This window comes from Salvia splendens, chromosome 1, assembly GCF_004379255.2.
Source record: "Salvia splendens isolate huo1 chromosome 1, SspV2, whole genome shotgun sequence".
In the NCBI taxonomy this organism is placed as follows: domain Eukaryota; kingdom Viridiplantae; phylum Streptophyta; class Magnoliopsida; order Lamiales; family Lamiaceae; genus Salvia; species Salvia splendens.
The window spans coordinates 37459130-37479894 of record NC_056032.1 but is presented as its reverse complement, the minus strand read 5'-3'; the positions used below and the strand labels follow the sequence as shown (position 1 = coordinate 37479894).

Genomic DNA, 20765 nt, shown 5'->3' with positions numbered 1-20765 from the left:
GATTCGGGAAAGATTTCGAGATCGTTGCGCCGTTTCGAATCCCACCTTTTCAGGATTCAACGGCCGGATTTTACTGTCGCATTTAATGCAGGCACGCGCAAGGCACGTCCCCTGACGTCAGCCTCCCCCTTACCATTATCCAGAATGCCGAAGTGACTCACCTCGCCGAAGTGATTCACTTCGCTTTTCGGGGGGGGTAGTGATGGGGTACGAACTAAACCCTAATGGCAAGCCCAATTACAGTGACGGCCCATCAGCCCAGAGCCCAAGAAAGAGTATCTGTTCGGCACCAAAGAGTTCGGCACGACCAAAGAGTTCGGACTCAGCCTACAGCTCGGTAAAAGCCGACCAGTCAAGCTCTCCTCTCAGATCGGTAAAGTCCAGCAGTTCGGTCTCAGCATTCGACCGAACTAGGAGTTAGTGGACTCATGAAAGGCCTCCACGACCTCCGCTATACCCACGATCTATTTAGTGGTACGAAGCAGTTATTGAGCAGTTATTGCTCACCCACGATCTTGTTAGTGGGGCTGCAAACCACGACCTTAGTTCAATGTATAAATAGAACTTAGATCAGATAGAAAAGGGTTAAGCTCTCTAGAGATAAAATACCATATAGCAAGTCTGTGTTGTAAGCTGTAATCCCAGATCAAGCAATACAATCTTGCCCTCCCTTCTTCCCGTGGACGTAGATTTACTTCAGTAAATCGAACCACGTAAATTCTTTGTGTCGTAATCTTCATTCTCTACCAGCATTTACTAACATCAGAAATTCGCGGATCCATCAATTACCATTTCACATCCCATCTCAAACTTAATTTGGCTTTCCAATCAATATCATATTGCAAAATTTATTTTATTTGGCCCATTTCACGTCCCATCTCAGCTGCGCATGTCATTTGCATTTTAATGTGTGAGGAAGAATCATGCAAATTTGTTAACTTGGTAAGTAAATGTGTCAAAAGATCATCGTTATTCGTTCTTTTCATTTTCAGTTAGTTAGTTGTAGTATTATACTTATGCACGTAAAATAAAGGTACCCATAAAAAATATAAGATGATTACAAAAAAGTAAACTATATAAATAGCATATGATCTTTTACTTTAGCATGTAAATAGTACCTGATATTTATTTTATACTCCATTCGCCCCAACTTAATTAAGAGTCCTAATTAGTTAGGGCACAGATTTTAAGAAAGGTAAAGAAAAATGGTTGAATAAGTTAGTGGAATATGAGTCTCACTTACATATACCATTACTTTTATAATAAAATGTGAGTGGAATAAGTTGCTGAAATGTGGACTTACTTACCATTTATGGTAAAAGTGAAATATGACTCTTAAGTTGGGACGGACGTAAATTGCAAAACAAAACTCTTAAATTGGAACAGAGGGAGTATCGTTTTTGGTACCCCGTGACAAAAATTACCATAGGTACCAAACATGTGATTTTTTTCTTCTTCCTTTCTTATTTCTTTTTTCTTCATTTTCTTCTTTCTTTTTAGTAGTTTATCTTCCTTTCTTCTTTCTTTTTTCTTCTTTTTCTTCTTTCTTTTTAGTGTTTTATACATACATCTAATTGCATTTATAATATAAATCAAGAACAAAACACCTAATTAAATTAATTATTTAAAATAATTAAACCAATTGAATATTTTTTATTAAATTATTTTATACTCCATTTTAGGGTTGAAACACCTAACTAAAAATATTCAACTTTTTATATCATTATGAATACAATTCAAAATTTTTAATATTTATTAAGACTATATTGATTAGTTATTAAAATAATGATTATTATTATTATTATTATTAATATTATATAATATTATATAATTCATAATTTAAATAATTATACTATAATTATTTATTAATTACTGCTAGTTTTTAAGTATTACAACAATAATATTATTATAATAATTAGATATAATTATAACTATAACTAAGCATATTGAATAAGGATTATGTTAAGATGACAACCCTTTTTAAAGTGACAACGTATCACCAATCTCGTGTTGCCACGTGGCACGTTATCCAGCAATATTAGAGGCATATCCAACAATATTCATTTAGTATGCGTTTACAGATTGCATGATAGTAATAGGTGGATTGTTGTGTAGATTGTTGAGTATTGCTGTATAGGCATAGAATGTTTCAGTTGCAGTATATATATAGACATATTATTTTTTTATGCCGTTATTTTATTGTATGCAATACTCAACACCCAACACAAATAATCCACGCAGTACTATCATGCAATCTGTAGAAATCCATCTAAAACGCTTATTATGATATTGCTGGATACGCCCCTAATATTGCTGGATAACCTGTCACATGGCAGCACGAGGTTAGTGATACATTGTCACTCTAACTATGGTGGCACCCTAATGCTCCCCTATTGAATAATATAAAAAATAAATTAATTATTAATTTATAACTTCAAAATAATAATATTAATATTGATTAATAATAATAGTATAAAGAGTGGGGAGAATGAAATAAGATATTATAATATCACTTTTGGTACTAGTTTTGTGTATGCTCAAAATATCTTCTATGATACAAATGGGTAAATGTATTTATTTAGAGGGCATTTTGGGGTGAAAATCACATTAGGTACAAAAAATGTGATTTATAGGTATAATAACGATATAAAATAAAAATCATGTATCATTTACATGTGAAAGTGAAAGATCAGTTACCTTTTATGTAGTTCACTCTTAGTGAAAAGAGTAGTCACCATATCGCACAAAAGTAGTCTTCTATTAAACCTTTTCCCGATTGTCCTTAAAAGTAATTTTGTACCTTATTAATTAAAATGAGAAAATTCAGTTTATGCGGCAAAGTACGGTAAAACTCACTTAAAATGACTAATAAGTCTTGTAGATAAAAATTGGAACTTTTGAAACGAGTTTTAATGCAAATTGATAATATATGAGAGAGATAGAAATAAAATAGTATTAGTGGGAAATAGATTCCACCTCATTAATGATAAATAAATTTTTTAAAATAGAAAGTTTATATTTTCAGGAGATGAACCAAAAAAGAAAGAATTTCTATTTTTAGGAGAGAATATTAAATTAGTGTATAATATAGAGTATTTGATTTTATCTTAGCAAGAAAAATTAATTTTTTTAGCAATGTAGCATGAAGGTGTAAAATAAGTTGGAGTAGATTTTTCATTTTTGGTAGTATATTAGATAAAGGTCCCTAAAAGAGTGGTAATTGCAGTATATCCCTGAATAATGGTAGAAGTTTGCAGATTTAACCACAATCGCAACAAGTTGGTTTTTAGCAGACATTGTTGGTGAGGTAAGATTGGGAGCTCAGAGAGATAGATAGAGAGAGAGGGCTTAAGCAATTAGGCGAAAATGTATAGTGGCTCCAGCGATGGCGAGGCATCGACGCAGCGGAAGATTCCCGCGGCGTCTTCAATGCTCTGGGTTCGTAATCTCCGCCGCTTCATCGGATCCGGCGCCGGTCTCGGATCTGAAGCCCTCATGGGTGGGTATCTACTACCAATTGCTTTGTTTTCCTCCATATTTTTGACCTAGGCTGACAATGTGGAATTGCTACTTGCTTTATTCAGAACTAGAGACCAAAAGAATTTTGCTTGACATATTCAAAGCAAAGCAACAAAAGAGCGCTGAAGCTGGCACCATTCCGAGCTTCTACAAGAAGGTTTTTCTAGATGAAAAGAAAATATATATAAATTAGGCATTATGTTGCTGATTGTATCTTTCCTTTCGGAGTTCAGAAACCCGAAGAAGGTTCCATCAGTCATAGAGTCCAGAGGCTGGCCAAGTATCGTTTTCTCAAGGTATTTGGTAATGATTTTACGTTTTGCTATGTGTGGATCTGATTTTCTTTCAGTATGTTAGCATGCTTAGTATGTTGTTGCTGTTTAATAAGTTTGTTTTGTTGGCTCAAACAAGAACCTGATTGCACCTTTAGATGTCCTTGGGAGGTCATTTTTAGAGTACAGCTGATAATCAGTTGCTTGACTTGATTTTTGATGTATAACTAGAATTCTTTCTTTCCTCTAATCAGAAACAATCTGATCTTTTGTTGAATGCCGATGACCTGGATGCTATGTGGGTTTGCCTGAGAGAAAATTGTGTAATCGACGATGCCACTGGTGCTGAAAAGGTTACTGATTATTTACTCGCATTTCTTCCTTGGAGTGTTTGTAAATGTTTCTATTATGGTATATTTCTATTATGGTATATTTGGAGTACCAAAGCTTTATTCTTGCAGCCTTTGCTGCACAAAGTTATCCACCAGACATGCATTATGATATACACTTAAAATGTTTGTGTAGGTAGTGAAAGAATTGTTGAAGGTTGCAGTATGTCAAATAGATTCTTATGATGTATTACTGCTCGTCTATTGATTGTTGTTCTCTGAAATAAGAGATGGTTACAAAATTTTGTCACATAAATGCCAATTTTGTGGAACTTGAATCATCAGATGGTAGTCAAGTCAGTAAATATGAGATCCACATGGTATATAGATCTTGCCGGACTGCAATATGTTGAATTGATCTTTTTTCGTTTTATAGTGTCAGTGACCCTGTTCTATTCTTCTAACTATATTCTGTTTGTAGGTGACGTTATTTTGGCTTGTATATGCATTGTTGATACATATTTGCTGCTGTTCTCAACTTCTTTTTTAGTTTTTGTATGTCTGGCTTCACTCGGGGGGTTTTCCTCATTTTGTTCCGTTACTGTCTCTTGTGCAGTTATATATGAATTGCCATTTTTGATTCACTGCATCAGATAATCTGATGCTTGTATGATTGGTTGTAAGTTGTAACAATTTGACTGATATATGGCTCTTGTAATTGTTTAGATGAATTATGAAGACTTCTGCCACATTGCCTCTGTGTGTACAGAGCAGATAGGCCTTAAATGTCGGCGCTTTTTCAGTCCCTCAAATTTTATGAAGTTTGAGAAAGATGAATCTGGACGAATATCCATCCTCCCTTTCTACCTCTATGTGATGCGCACGGTAAAAGCTTATGCTCCTTTGGTTTCTGCAAAAATTAACTGTACAGCCGTCCCCTTCTCATCTAGATGTGTAGTATATTAACCTGTATCTTTTTATTTTACTGTTTCTATTTACCTCGATATGGAAAATACAACCAAATGCGTGTAAATAAATCAACAATTCAATAAGGATTGCTAAAACATCGTCACACATTTATAGGAGTACTTTCTAAATAAATAAAGTTTGGCAGTTGTTTCTGTAGCTTAGTTTTCCCTGCACCTTATGAGCTACAATTATGTTAAAGATGAAGACTGGTTGAGTTTCTGAGAGAGAAGTTTAATACCGATGTTTTTTTATTGAGTAGAACTTCTTTTGGATCATTTAAAGTTTGACAATGTATTCTCCTAATGGCATTTTTGGGTTTATGGTGCTTTTACAAAAAATATCTAAATGCATTAAGGTGATCTTATCTGGTCATTCAAAGAGATGTGTGAAGGTGAGATGACCTGGGTTTCCGTAGCTGTTAAAATAACAAATCAGTGACTAGCATTTCTTTATATGATGCCTATAGACAACTTCAAACAGAAACTTGAAGCTTTGTAATAATTAATTGGTCTTTAATAACCTAACGCACATAGTTCTTGCTATTTTACCTTTTAGAAGTCTCATCTTTAATATTTGTCAACCTCGTTTCTCCTTCCACTAGTTCTATCCTTATTTACAGTATAAAGTTGAACTGTTATTATGGATACCTTTCAGTTGAGAGTTCTTTTCGGTAAGAAGTGAGTAACTGCAGTGTGTATATTAAAAGAATGAGGCCACGTCATGAGTTGCTTGGATTCAAAGATTCTCAGTCATGAAATAATGCTTGATCTCTTAATGTCCAGGTTTCTCTCACTCAAGCCAGAATTGATATGAGTGAGCTTGATGAGGATTCGGATGGCTTTCTTCAGCCTCACGTATGTTTATTGTACTTTTTGGAGCTTTGATTTTGATTGGAATTCGCTGTTGATTACAAACTCAGATGTGCTAACTTCCCGTTTTCTCTATGAAACAGGAAATGGAAAATTACATAGAAGGTCTTATTCCCAATTTAGCGCAGTTGAGGGACATGCCTGATGGTTTTGTGCAGATGTATTGTCGCATAGCTGCCCACAAATTCTTCTTCTTCTGTGATCCTCATAAACGAGGTTGGCTTCAGTTCTACTAGTTGGCTCACTTCTAAAGTTGTCCCTGTCTAATATGCATTGCATACAAATACTTATTGGTGATGTCAGGAAAGGCATGCATAAAGAAAGTCCTGCTTAGTAATTGCCTTCAAGAGCTAATGGAACTACATCAGGTAACATTTAGTATTATTTGAAATCAATTCGATACCTGATGAATCCACTGGTCTTTGTAATGTATTCTAGTTCAAATTTTTGCATTTTTATCTCGTTTTTAAGGCCTGAATTCCTTAGTGCTGATCCACACGGGGTTCACCATTCTTGTATTAAAAAGCAGGAGCATTGCAAGGCCATTTGTTGCTCATTTTTTCTTCCCCTGTAGATTTTGCATATGGCATTATTTTATCTTGTATGTACACCAGGAAAGTGAGGAAGAAGCGACGGATACTGAACAAGCTGAAAACTGGTTCTCATTGACATCTGCTCAACGCATATGTGGTTTGTTCTTTGACCTTTGTTTTTATTTTAGAAATGTTTTTCCTCACTTCTCATGTTTACAGATATAAACATTTAAGGTGGTAGAGGTGTGATCCGTTGCTAACTTTCTTAAGTTGCTAACCCATCAATGCAGTGTATTAAAAATGTCAATACGATGACATTGAAATGTCAACATAAACTTAGTTGATATTTTAATACACCGTGTTGACATTGATATTTAAAATGTCAACACAAATTAATGTGACCATGTTGACATTTTTAATACACTGCGTTGATGAGTTAGCAATTTAAGAAAAGTTAGCATTATAACGCACCTCTAAGGTGGTATCTGTTCTTGTACCATGTCTTTTATCATATTCCTAATTGAGATTCTGTTTCAATCATAAGGTTCCAATTAACATTTAATGGATTGGTTTAAAATTGCACTCCCTTCGTCCCACTCAAGATGTCCACATTTTTGAGTGGCACGAGATTTTAGGAGTTGTTAGGTAGAATAAGTAGAGAGAAAAATGTGGTTGAAAATTTTAATGAGGAGAGAGGAGGAAGAGATTTATTTCCAAATATAGAAAGTGGACATCTTGAGTGGGACAAACTAGTAAGGAAAGATGGACATCTTGAATGAGACGGAGGGAGTAATAGTTAACTTATTTCGAACATCTGCTCAATGCATATGTGGTTTGTTCTTTGACCTTAGTTTTTATTTCAAGAATGTTTTTCCTCACTTGTGTATATTCTTGTTTACATATACAAATATTTAATGTGGTATCTGTTCTTGTACCATGTCTTTTATAACATTTCCACAAGAGATTCTATTTCAATCCTAAGGTTCCAATTAACATTCAATAGATTGGTTAAAAATAAAATGCCCCCTCCGTCCATGAAAAATGACCCATTGCCGTTTTGCAATTTTGGGACATCCATGATTGAAGGATCCATTTAGTTTTTATTTTTATTTTTTTCCATTATAAAATTAAAATATACAAGTGGGATCCACATTCCACAAACTTTTTCACCCACTTTCCTTCACAAAGTCAAACAATTTCTTAAAACGTGCACCGAGTCAAAACGGGTCTATAAATCGTGGACGGAGGGAGTAGTTAACTTCTTTTAGACTGTACTTTTTCAAAACAAACTATATTTAAGGTGGTGTTGTGTACTTTCTGTCTGAGTTATACTTAAATTTTCAGTAACTTCTTGAATACTATGTTTATCTACATAAAAGTTTTGATGTGTGTTGACTAATGTTCTCTGAATGATTTGATGAAGTTAATTCAAGTGCTTACATCCAGTGGATTGAACTTGTCCATGGTTACTCTTCTCTTCATTCCAGAATCTTTTCCTCTAACAATTTTATTGACTGCACAATTTTTTTTGACTGCCTGTTTCTGGAGTTGTGAAACTTGCTTTGATTTCAGGAATAGTTTTTATGGCCTATTTCAGATGTTTGTTATGCTTTTATTAGATTATTATATAACTGCTAGGTTTGGTCCTTGACTCCTTGCAGATATGTTCCTCGCTCTGGATAAAGATATGAGTGGATCACTGAGCAAACAGGAACTTCGAGATTATGCAGATGGGACATTGACAGATATTTTCATTGAGAGAGGTAGGAACCGACTGTATCCTCAGGGGAAGAGCGTAAAAAATACCTCATTTAAACAATAAAACTGATACTACATATTGTAAAATTTATTACCAATACATGATCTCCAATACCCCTACTCTTAACATTGCTAAACGCTGGGGTATAAATGCTAGTTAACCAACCATGCTGTATTTCAATTTTGATTGCCATATTTTGTTAAGTATTTCTTTTGGTAGCCAGCTTCAATTAATGTTATCTTTTTCTTATCAGTGTTTGATGAGCATGTCCGGCGTGGAAAGAATGGTAATGGTAATGCTCGCGAGATGGATTTTGAGAGTTTTCTTGACTTTGTTCTGGCTTTGGAAAATAAAGATACTCCGGAAGGGTTAACATATTTGTTTAGATGCATTGATCTAAATGGGAGGGGATTCCTTACGACTGCTGATATCCACACATTATTCAGGTTTGGTTTTAAAGTAATTGATTTTGTTGCTGAAGTGTACAGAATATATTTGTTGTGCTCATCCTTGATTTAAGGAAAAAAACTATTGCGGAAGTATAGAAGGGTATCATCAAGAGTTATGAATGTTTCATGATTCAAACTTCCGACAAAAAAGCTGCTGGAGTTCCTGCATGTAGCTCTTGAGCACGATCTGCAAGTCTCAAGTTGACAGACATGCAGAGCGAGCTTCAGATCTTCCCCAATAACTTATGTCGTTAATGTTAAATGATACTAAAATCTTCCTGATTGTGGAACAGGGATGTTCACCAGAAATGGATTGAAGGTGGAAACTACGAACTTTGTATCGAGGATGTGAGGGATGAAGTCTGGGATATGGTCAAACCAGCTGACCCGTTGAGAATAACGCTAGCCGATCTACTCGCTTGCAAGCAGGGTGGCACAGTTGCAAGCATGCTTATTGATGTGCGCGGATTCTGGGCACATGACAACAGAGAAAATCTTCTCCAGGAAGAGGAAGAACCTGAAGAGGAACATTAGGCTTCATAGTCTTTGGAGCCACTTTGTAGACTTGTAGTAACACATGTTGCAGATAGGTGTGATTTATCAAAACTGTGCAGTCTCACTATGTTTGTTTAAGGTGGTATCATAACCAGTTGGAAAATTGTGGATTTGTGAGCTAGGGTTAAAGAGACCTAGGGTTAAGAATTACATATGTATAGAACTATCTTGTAGTAATTGTTATATCGCCTGTCGAGCTAACATGCAACTTACGATTTTATTAACCGAATATATGTTTGCTTTTTGAAATCTGATATTTACAATTATTTGACAGCTACAACGTTCTATATCTCAACAAGTGCATATCCATATTTTTGGAGGATGAACTTTTTACCAAGAGATCAACAGAATATACTCTGAATCACAATTTGCAAGATTAGAATGAAAATGGTTACATAGGATTATCCAAGAACGTTGTTTTACAAACAGTGAATGTGTAGTTTAATTGGAATAACATTCTTCCTTGCCTACATTCAGACTAAAAAGGGATAAGAGGACAAATATAGAAGGAAACTAAACCTGTGTTCTAATCTTAATTGAAGGCTATAATAGTTTACTTTGAAATTTTCAAAACAAAAGGAACATATATGCACCTCCAATTGAACTCAGGTGCATTGCTAAGAGATTAAAATAGATCGCATTAGCATCCATCATATTCAGTATACAACATCCTGGAGATCACTGCTGGAGTCGTGGATCAACGCCGTTCTGCACCGTCTTATTTTTTACCTGATAGCGGCTAGCCAGCTTCACTGGTCCCCCTTGCCCTGCTGCTACTGAACTATGTTGCTTATAATACATTTCTGTAGCCTCGTCTGGACGTTTACTGATCCATTTAGGAGGCGGTGATGGAAGCGGACCTCTCTGCTGCGGGAGTTGAGCAGTGGTCTGTGATATCTGAACAGAATTTGACGATCTTGAAGAAGTTCCAGCAAGTGACCTGCCTTTGGAAGAACCACCATCAATAGTTAATGCAGACATGCCGCCTCTCAGAACATGATGCTGTTCCTGATATGAATATTTATCTTGAGCATTGTAAATTGGCCTGTTGATTTGCAAATTATCTGGGAGGCCACTGTATCGAGCACTTCCCATCGGAGCGTGAGGGCTGTGTTGGACACTAAAAGAGTTTGAGTTGTTATAATATCCCTGTTCGTTGTTACCATATCGACCATACCCAGAAGGCCCGACTGCTCTTGGCCTATAAGATGCATGGCGATTCTGAGAATTTTGGATCTCTGAAACTCCCATTTCATACCCAGGTGGTCCAGCTGGCCTCATCCTGTTGGCAACCTGATTCCCATGAAAATTGCGAGAATTCATACGGTCCAACTTTATGTTCAACATATTGTGAACCAGACGATGAGCAGCTTCTCCTAAAATAGGACCAGATATTGCCCCAGAAACCTGTGGTCTGTGGAGCATATACAATACAAGAGAAGCATGATAAGGGAACTAAACCTATCACATATCCAGATCCTACTTTCCTTATATCCAAAAGGCCATTTTGAAATTAGGTTCACTAATTTAAAGCTCAAAGCAAAGAACGGGATCCTTAAATCACTGAATGCAACTGAATATCATGTGTAAAATTAGTACCTTTCTTTCCCTAGATGGTGCCTTCCACCGTTGTCTTCATGCCATAATACTGGGGCTGGTTTTATGTCAAAAGATTTCACTATCTGCAGTTAAAATATACAATTGGTTACATCGTAGAAAAGATAGAAAGTATATGTGCCAGTATATATGTATAGAGTAGAGAGCTCAAAATCAGCTATATGCTATTCTAAAATCATCATTGACCAACTCCTACCTATATGCCAAGAAAAATATATAAAAATACAAACAAGGAACATGGTCATGAACATATGGCATGATATATGATGGTTGCACAATGGTAACACACACTTCGGCTTGTCAAACTCTAGAGCAACTCGATAGAAAACTGTAAACTTGTCGACCCTAAGCAACAACGTGCATGGGTCAAGTTTGCATTGAAATGATTATGCTAATTCAGTTCAGAAGATTGAGACTAAATTGAGCAACCCAGCTGTCAACAAACAATATGAAGTGGTCCCAAAACCACTCTCCAAAGCTATGTGGAAAAAAGTTGTTATGAGATCAAAAGAAGGCTTGGATAAAGGGTGATCGCAGGAGCACGCATCAAGCCTTTGAGCATATTCTCTTTTCTGTTGGCTACGCTGTTGAGCTCCTATTGGTGTAGCATGAATCTGTCAGTTAGCATCTAGGGTTTGCTAAGCTTCTAGGTCCTTCAGTCTTGTAGTACAAATGCTACTCATCTTTGTATTATCTATGAAACATTGCTTCTTTTCCTATTAACTATATTATCTGCCATGTCTTCCACTTTATTTCAAAAACTACTCATAAACAAAAGACAATATACATTTGACAGAACTGAATATCCAATTTTTCAAACGCATAAATAAGGTTACAGTGAAAGGCCAGTCCAAACTTTATTCAGCAGTTCAACTCCAAGTTAACTATCGTGATAAGGGATAAAACTTTTTTTATAACTACTTCAATTAATTTAATATTCAAAGACCTTCAGGTGAGCGCCTATCATATACTATCAAGGAAATGCAACAAAACTCAAGGTGTGTGATTGCATCTTCTCAATTTAATTCAACTGTGTTGCTCATTTGTTTCAATTGTACTGTCAACCTTTTGTTTGAAAATAAAACAAAATACTGTTCCCCATCTTCTTTAAAACAAAATTGGAGCCTCAGCAAAATATAATAATAAGATTACTCCTATGCATCAATGACCAAGATTAGTGGCCAAAAAAAGCTGAGGAACATACCTTTACAGGCATATTAACACCTGCAGGGGGTTTTGGAATGTGAGCATGAGGTGCTGGATTAAGATATGTGATATTTCTGGAAAAAAATAGAATAGCTCATTCAGTTTCTGGTTTCATTAATATGCAATTTGGGTCGAAGGACACATATTACTTACATGGCTTGATTGTTGGTGATATCTTCCAAACCGTAGACAGGTGAAGGGATAACCTTTTTCAAGCCATTCCTTTTAGTTAACCACAAAAATCCGTTCATTCCAGCACTGAAACATCCAGACAATGGAAAAGGATTCAAATTGCAGAAACTGATGTAGTATAAGATAAAATTTCATCATAATAGATAGAGCCTAACCTCGCAACTGCATCAATAGGCCATGGGGATTTTTCAATGCCAGAAAGACGATAGTATATGGTTATTTGAGCTGCCAAAGGGTGACGAGGATGAACATACAACAAATCGAACATGACACTATTCTGAAACTGCTCTTCCTCCTGAGGAAAACAGAAGATGGCTCAGCATTTCTTTTTCCAGCCATTGTATGGAATCATTATATACATTGCTATACTTCAGTCGCTCCAGTAATATTGGATTAACAGTATCCTTAATTGACGCTTAGGGTATTATCGGGGGAGTACTTATCATGTTTTTGTAGAATATAAGAAGTATGATTATAGGGCCAGCCACCTGCTATTATATTGAAGCTGTAGCTAACAGCAAAAACATCAGCTCAGCCCCTCTAATCTACTGCAGTGCAAGGGCCTAACCTTGAGGAGGGAGGTTGGTTATAATGAGAGATTAAATGAAGCCAATTTATTGTTTGCAGTGACATATTTTGGTCCAACTCACATATTATTTATCAAGATCTCCACAAAGATGGCAAGCACAGAAAATCTCTTGCTTTTCAGTTTAAAAATTAATTATATTTAAGCATAATAATTGTTTCTTTTCAGTTCATACTAGTTAGTTATTAGAGACCAGATGGGTGCAAATCTTACAGACCGTTAAAGTTTCCTCGAGCTTCTTGGTCTCAGCAAGCAATTTCTTCTCATCAATGAATGGTAATTTGGCAACACCCTGAGATTTTGGCAAAACCCTGAGATCGGATACAACTGGTCACCAAAGCAAATAATATTTAATCATATGAATTATGAAATACCTGCCAAGCAAAGCGTTTTCCGTTCATGTCGATTTCAAAATCTGGTCACACGAATAAAAACAAAAGTATGGTAAGTAAATACATATAATAAAAAGACAGTCTGCAAGAAACAAATGACTACCATTTGGATAGAAATCAACAATAGGTGATGCAGGATCAGTCATCAACGTTCTGTATCTTTCAGGGAGAGCAGTAGAACTGTGCACAGGAAGCAACATCAAAGAAACACAACAAAGATGAAACAAGTGAGAGGAAAATCAATAGATCATCACACTGTAGAAAAGGTGAAATACCTTGCAGCTGGTAGGGTTCCCAATAACTGATCAAGGGGTTTAAAAGGCTCCCCTGGGAAGAAAGTGATTTCTAAATCAGCTAAGCCTTTAAGATCAGATGCAAATGGAGCATAATGGTATGGATAGTACCTGGGGAAAATACATCAAATGGTCAAAGTGTGCATGATTCAGGAGGAAAAGTTACAATTGTTAGTTACTTTGGGATGCAAGCATATGACATTAAAATCTTCATGTTCATCAGCATATAGATTAACACAGTATTCCAGCTAAGAATTAATTTACTGATATTGATATTTTCTTATCTTCCAATAAAGATAAGGATTAAAAGAATACGATTTGATGTGTTTCATCCTTCAAATGAAACTGACAAAAAGACCAGAAAGTGCAAAGTTGCATTAAAATGGCTTCTATGGTTTCATCAATTATTACCAAACCGAAGCATGAGTATGTGCCCTTGTAGTTTGTAATTATTTTCACTACCATATGTAGATCACGATGCACATGCACCACTATCAGCAAGAATAAAGATAACACCAATCGTACAATGTATATCATGAAAGGGAGACACAAGTACACACCACTGCCATGAGCAGACACCTTGGTAATAATAGCGGCAAACCCAACACAGCCCTTCCACAAACTTCAAAACCTGGAAGAAGAAAAAAAGTCAGCTTTACATTCGAAAATATGTTAAAGATTTATAAATGCACATAAGCATATGCAAGGTTGTTGCTGAAAGATTTAACCTCCTAAACAAATTGCAACCGATCTAACTCCCACTTTTCCATTGGATTAGATGATTGTATGTTTTTCTTGTCAATATTTAAAGAAGAATAAGAAAAGGAAATATTTCCGAAAACTGTAAGGAAGAAGAAAATATGAAAATAAAAAGAAATGCAATAATTAAAATCAAAATGTAGTGGTATTTTACTTAAACCCAAAAGGTGGCAAATAAAATGTCTTAATGAAATATTTATTTCAGTTTGTGAAATTTTGTATTCGAGCTGCATATAATAACTGAATAAGTATGAATTAAACTTTCATTAGGTAAGAAGACCATGAAATTATTGCAGAAAAGATGCAATGGGAAATAGCTGCAGCAAGGGAAACACAGTACATATTGGTAGTAAAAGGTAATTACAAGTTACAACACATCAAATATACCAAACACATATTATACAGGATAAGTTATTATAATAGCTTGTCCACGCTGATAAGTAATATATAGAGCTAACGAGATGGTAGAAAGCCTACTGTAAATTTGTCCATGGAGCAATTGATGCTTACTGCAATATTTAAAATATAAACTTCTGGTAGCTTTATAGAGAAAAAAGTAACCACAATACAGAAGCTATTACAAAATACTAACACAGAACTGAAATTATATGATGGGTGTACTTACCACATCTGTTCGTATTTCATCAATCTTCTGCGGATCAGATGTACCAAATTTCTCAGAATAATACCTTTCTTTATATCCAGGTTCCCCTAACTTCACCTGATAAGGGAGAAAAAGTCACCATGTTATTGATATAAAGCCACTACCTTGATGCATTTTAAAAGGATGGATCAACACCAAAGAGAATATTTTTCTAGACACCAGCAGAGAACACATGATAGCAAACAGAATAATTAATTGAGCAAATCACAAAAGGTAACAGCGCCATTAAAAAGCTACACGCTTATCATCACAGTTTTCAATAAATCGGGAGAAAATCATATTTAAAGTCCAAATAAGCTGCCACATTACAAGTATGATAAATAGTAGTACAATGTTCCATACCACAGTAATTATTTTGCTAATGCTATCCAACTCCATTATCCATATTAACCAAAGGGTCTATATTTTGATACAAATAATTTTGCATCTAACTAGGGTCCACTACTAAAAATGGTAAAAGTGAAATGGGACATTATTGGGGACCGTCCAAAACAAGGAAATATGGGACATTTAACAGGGACTGGAGGGAGTAAATACTAAAGATAAGAATCATCTTGTACCTGCAATTCTAAAAAATTGTGATAAGATTTATCTACATTTGAAACATATAAGTACATATTATTAAGTTCATAACATTCATGTGCAGTGCGCATAACATTTAGCTAGTTACTGGAAATGGTAATTTGACATTCAACACGAGGGAGAGGGGGGGACAACAACAGCAGACAATTAAATCAGATTAGTTTCCAAGACCAACCAGCGAACCAGGCTTTAAAGTATGCTGTATTCTGATATTACCAGCTCAAGTCACCAGTCATTAACTGAAATAGGATATCAAGTTCAAGCGAATACTCTGAAGAAAGGAAGTACCTTATCCCCTGCTGAAGCATTAGGAACTTGACTAGCCTGCCCCCTTGCTCTTTGCTTCATCTCTTCATTATTCTCATATGCCTGATAAAACAAGGGAAATGCCAATGCTTCATATCTCAGTAATGGGAATGGGCCCAAAATAAACTCGAAAGAACACCTTATTAGCTTTACAAACCAAATAGATATAAGAAAACTGATATCAAAAGAAGTGAGGGGCTTTTTTTATTCATGGAAAACTTATGATGACACTCAACGATGGATATCATCTTGCAATTAGGAAAAGGAGGACAAATATCTACCATATGCATGCATTAATTAAAGTGTTAGCTTATCAAAATCATATAGGACATCATTAAGAGACTGCTCACTCTGAGAAGTCAGCAACACCAAAAAGCAATGTTATAGAGTTCCAAAGTTCTCATATTTTCAGACTAAGAAACTGATGCATACCACTTAAAACATCCAAGCAGCACCCCCCCAATAAACTGATATCTATGAAACTGTATTGTCATTATATAGTCACAAGTCTCATGACTGTATAACAGTTCCAAATATCTCATATTTTTACCTAATCTTGGGAGTATACAGGGGAAAATAAGCTAATCTTTTTGAGACTTCAATTAAGGTTTTTTAAAGCTGTTCAACACGATAAATAAACTGTTACAAGTGAACCCAACAAAAAGTTAACAAGAAAATGAATTTTGAAATACCCATTTAACTGCAATAGGTTAAGTCTCACCAGAAACGTAAGGCATGCATAAGGAGACTACATGCAAGCACATGAATAACAAAAAAAAATGCAAAAGTATCCTAGAAATACAATATCCAGTAGTGTATTGAACAAATGTTGATACAAAATTTCTCATCCAGATAAATTCACATAAAGATTTACTGGATGCTGTACAATCAAAATGCATTTTCAACTATCGACTCTGTATAAGGCTGATAATGTCAAAGAGCATGCAAAAGGTCAGGGCAAGAAAAAATGAACTAATTACCTGCTGTATACGGGTTCTTTTTTTAAAAATTTGATCTTCATGCACCGCAACTGCCTGAACAAAAGTTTCAACCCGGTCCAAGAAAACCTGAAATTTTAGATCCATACCAGGAGCAATGAGAAAGGTCCAGACCTTAATATATACTCCCCCTCCCCCCGTCCACTAAGATTAGGGACTTTGGGAACAGCACAGGTTTTTGATGCGAAAATGGTAAAGTGGGAGACAGAGATAAAAAGAAAAGGTGATTTGAGTATTGTTAGTGGAGAATGGGCCAGGCTTCATAAGAGAGAAAAACTTGCCAAAAGTGGAAGTGGACTAATTTTGTGGGACAGACCAAAATCAAAACAGTAGACTATTGTTTGGGGATGGAGGGAATATAATAAAACAATACAGTGAACACTGAACACCCACGTACAAAACTTATACACAAGAACAGAGCAACATACAGAAAAATAAGTCAATGATATAATAATCCATTACAAGGACATTAATACATGGCAAAGTAGGTGGTGGTGTACATTGGGTCAGACAGGGCAGGTGGCAGCATTGACCCAGTAGCTGGTGGAGAGCTAGAGGGGTTGGAATCAAAGTAGTAGTCAAGCATTGATGCAAACAAACAGTAATTGAATTTTGTACACATGTACAGGAAAATTACATCTTTTGAAACAGCCATATATATAGTTCACTAACACTGAAGGCACATATACTAGAAATGCATGTCTTACTGCAACATGCTTAAATGCTGCTAAAAGCCTAAAAGGCATTAAGATTACCTCACCAGCATCTGTAAGATAACCGCCCATTGCAGCGAATTCCCTTTTATATACAACCATGAGCAAATTTATGGCGCCCTACAGATTGAAAAGTAAACAAGCAAAAAACTTGAGGGAAAGAGTAACTGATTACTAAATCATGTTTAGGTTAGATTATGATATAGTAATATGTAGCAGAGCATTTTTGCTTGGATCTGCAGTTCATGCCTGAGTAAATAAAATAGGTAGTTGACAAGCTTGATAACCAGAGGAGCGCAAAAAATTCATCAGATTCAATACATATATACCTCTCTAATTTCCAACGTGGGCATATGAGGAAGAAAGTCATTGCCGACAAAAAAGCATAAAAACACAAAATCATCCACCAGTCTCTCGAAATCAATTTCAAATGGAGGATTTGGAATATTCAGCTCATATCCCAAGTATTCTCGCAAAACCCAGATGTTGAGAAACTGGCAACAACATGTAGAATTACCACAATAAGAATCAACTATAGAGATCAAACATGGAGGAACAATGAGACAATAGTCACAACAGGAGCAAAAGAGCTTGACTAAGCCTTCAATTATGTAACCTGATACTTCTTCTTATGAACGGGAGTGTCATCTGCACTATCACCGTTGGCTCCCCCAAGACATTCAGCTGCCAGATGGCCTGCTTGGCCACAGAGAAAGCATTTTTCCTGGTGCCCAGGAAGAGTAATCACCTGCAACATAAGGAAAAAGAGTATATATAGCTTTTTTAATAGAAAAGAGAACTTTTCGTTCAGTTTAGATACAATAGCAACGAACCTCTCTCAGTATTGAAAAGTGAACTTCATGAGTAGCTAGTGAGAGCATGATCAGGTCAGCATCCTACTTAAAACATATATTAATGAATGTTTCTCGTCAAAATGCAAAACAAATAACAAGAAAGAATAAGCAAATGGTTCTCAATGCTCACCAAGCCATATAGACAGTGCCTGGTGTTTGGATCAAAACCAGGAATATTGCGTTGTAAACGAATATAAGACATAATTTTGTGCTCACCCTCACCAGGAACATTTGCGTCAGAAAGAATAACCTTCAAAAATATCAATGCCTTGTAAATAAATAAAGAGAGACACAATATCCCAAAAGCAAAAAATATAGTCCAAAACAAATAGTAGAAAGAATCGCTCCACAAGAAGGATTCATCTCATCTTGGGATAGAGGCAGGAAGTCCTGTAAGATAGTTAGAAACCTTGAGAAAGTGCCATCCGGGAATGCGGTTCAACCTTGACTGCACATAATATTGAAGTGCTACAGAGAGCACTGCCATAAATGGGGTGCCAGGGGTGATAACATTTGAATCAGATGTTTCAGTCTTTCCTTTTGGCAATAGTTTTTCCCCCTCAAGTTCAAACTCTTTCCTCATTTTTTCTTCTTCAGCTTCCTGGTATGAGAAATAGGGTATGAAGAGTGTTCAATTTCTGATATGAACATCAAAGTTTACTTAGGTGCACTACTTTCAGATCAGGATACATACAGCTGCTGCAGCATCCTTAGCAGCCCTGAAACGACGAGACCTTTGCTGGTTCATTTTAGCCCTGGGAGCCACACCATCTGTAGAAAGGAAAGGACATTGGTACTATGTTTGATCTGCAGTAGAGATCTTACTATATTGGCTTACCAATTGCCAAATAAAGGAGCTTTCTTGGACGAACCATTGACACGACATGGTCAATGTAATCAAAGATAGATTTAAATACATCTGCATATGTGGTAGGTGCACGCTGCACTAACAAAAAACAAATATTATGCTGTTGCAATGTTTATGGCAAAGAAGAATGTATTAGCAATCTCAGTAGGGTGAGAATAAAGTGCTACACAGGATGCATCATATTTAATTTCATTCTGGGATGATAACTCCCATGTGAGTTGAATAGTTTGTTCAATCAGCCTTGTCATATTACAAGCCAAAACCATCACTTCCAAGTAATGTAAGCAGCTCAAATTCATAGACATAAAATTTATTAACTATGTAAATGATGTGTATATAGTCAATGAGGTAATATGTTTCAACCATGCCCACTAGCCACTCTTAGCCATATGAAATCATCTCTACCACCCTCACTCTGATCAAAGAAAGCAATTTCTAGAGAAGACATCAAGACAAAGAAACCAACTTTGATGTGTAGCATTTTATTTCATGAACTCATCGAACCATACACCACTGTTGTATAAATCTTAGTTCAAAATAATCAATTATAATTCAGGATACGGAAATTCATATTAAGGCCATAATCAGGCATGTTAGAAACGGATGCAGCTGAAACATAAAAAACTTTTACTCTGCCACATTATATATTACAAGTCACACATAATTATACCTTTTGAAAGCCAAACATTCTATAGATGAACCATTGCTACAATCTCCCATATTTAAGTAAACCAAAAGATTTAAGAAATCGTTGTAACTATGGGGTAACAAAAAAGTTACCTTGCCTTCGGGGTGGAAACAAGGATGAATAATACCATTCATATCCAAATACAAATTATCGAACTCAATGCCATTAGGGTTTGGCCTCGATACATCGACAGGGCGGGGCACACCCATCTCGTCCTGCCCGGGTTCTTCCTCCACCACATCCACAATACACAGCGGGTACCGATCCGCCAGCCACCGGTAAAAAGCAGGAACCCCCATCCCCTCGCAAAGCTTTTATTTCGATTTCACAACCGAAAACGGCTCAACTTGAGCTCCGACGGATGCTGTTGATTTTGTGAATTCTGGCGTTTTTGCTAGCTATGTATGTACTTCTGCACAAAATCGTGAGCGAATTCTATTCTCTCTCTAATTTTTTTTTAAAAAAAAGTTAGTAGTATCTTCTACAATCTACTACCAAGCTGCTGCTTCTGTAAAATTAGAGTATTTGAAACGAAATCAAGTTTTGATTTTGCGTCCACCCTTCGACATTGACTTCAAACTCCCCCAAATTATCCTTCCCTTCTTCCTAACTCTCGATAGCAGATTGATAACCACCGCTGTGAGCCTGTGACTTACTGTGACGAAATCGTTTCTGCGTCGAAATTGTATATTGTTGGATTTAGGGAAATTTGAGATCGTTGCGTCAGAACACAGGTATGTACTATCAATCTTCTTGGCTGCACTTATAAAAGATCCTTTTTTATAAATTTTAA

At 35.9% G+C, this 20765-nt stretch overlaps 2 protein-coding genes and 1 non-coding gene across 4 annotated transcripts; 2 read left to right on the top strand and 1 right to left on the bottom strand.

The window, feature by feature from the left end:
* The first annotated feature begins 3239 nt into the window (after nt 1–3239).
* LOC121749252 (probable serine/threonine-protein phosphatase 2A regulatory subunit B'' subunit TON2) lies at nt 3240–9503 on the top strand. The gene is made up of 12 exons (XM_042143841.1): nt 3240–3499; nt 3585–3676; nt 3753–3815; nt 4046–4144; nt 4847–5005; nt 5872–5943; nt 6042–6174; nt 6262–6326; nt 6573–6648; nt 8153–8254; nt 8504–8696; nt 8993–9503. The coding sequence occupies exons 1-12, from the start codon at nt 3367–3369 to the stop codon at nt 9231–9233; spliced, it is 1428 nt and encodes a 475-aa protein (XP_041999775.1). The 5' UTR covers nt 3240–3366; the 3' UTR covers nt 9234–9503.
* LOC121758171 lies at nt 8798–8915 on the top strand. Its single transcript, XR_006041360.1, has one exon. It is a non-coding gene; the product is annotated as a small nucleolar RNA snoR104 (small nucleolar RNA).
* A 127-nt stretch (nt 9504–9630) lies between the features above and the next one.
* Nucleotides 9631–20725, bottom strand: LOC121749243 (5'-3' exoribonuclease 4-like). Of its 2 annotated transcripts, none has more exons than XM_042143833.1 (22): nt 20065–20725; nt 19255–19357; nt 19111–19187; nt 18826–19017; nt 18547–18666; nt 18396–18458; nt 18179–18310; nt 17892–18056; nt 17605–17682; nt 16832–16918; nt 15834–15914; nt 14925–15020; nt 14101–14171; nt 13523–13651; nt 13351–13427; nt 13230–13270; nt 13073–13147; nt 12425–12564; nt 12231–12335; nt 12076–12151; nt 10854–10936; nt 9631–10668 (listed from the first exon to the last, which is right to left on the bottom strand). In XM_042143833.1, exons 1-22 carry the CDS (start codon nt 20269–20271, stop codon nt 9933–9935), a joined length of 2934 nt encoding a protein of 977 aa, XP_041999767.1. In that variant the 5' UTR covers nt 20272–20725; the 3' UTR covers nt 9631–9932. The 2 variants fall into 2 exon arrangements, with proteins under 2 accessions (XP_041999767.1, XP_041999769.1); XM_042143835.1 differs by having other exon boundaries at nt 19955–20093.
* Nucleotides 20726–20765: the final 40 nt, after the last annotated feature.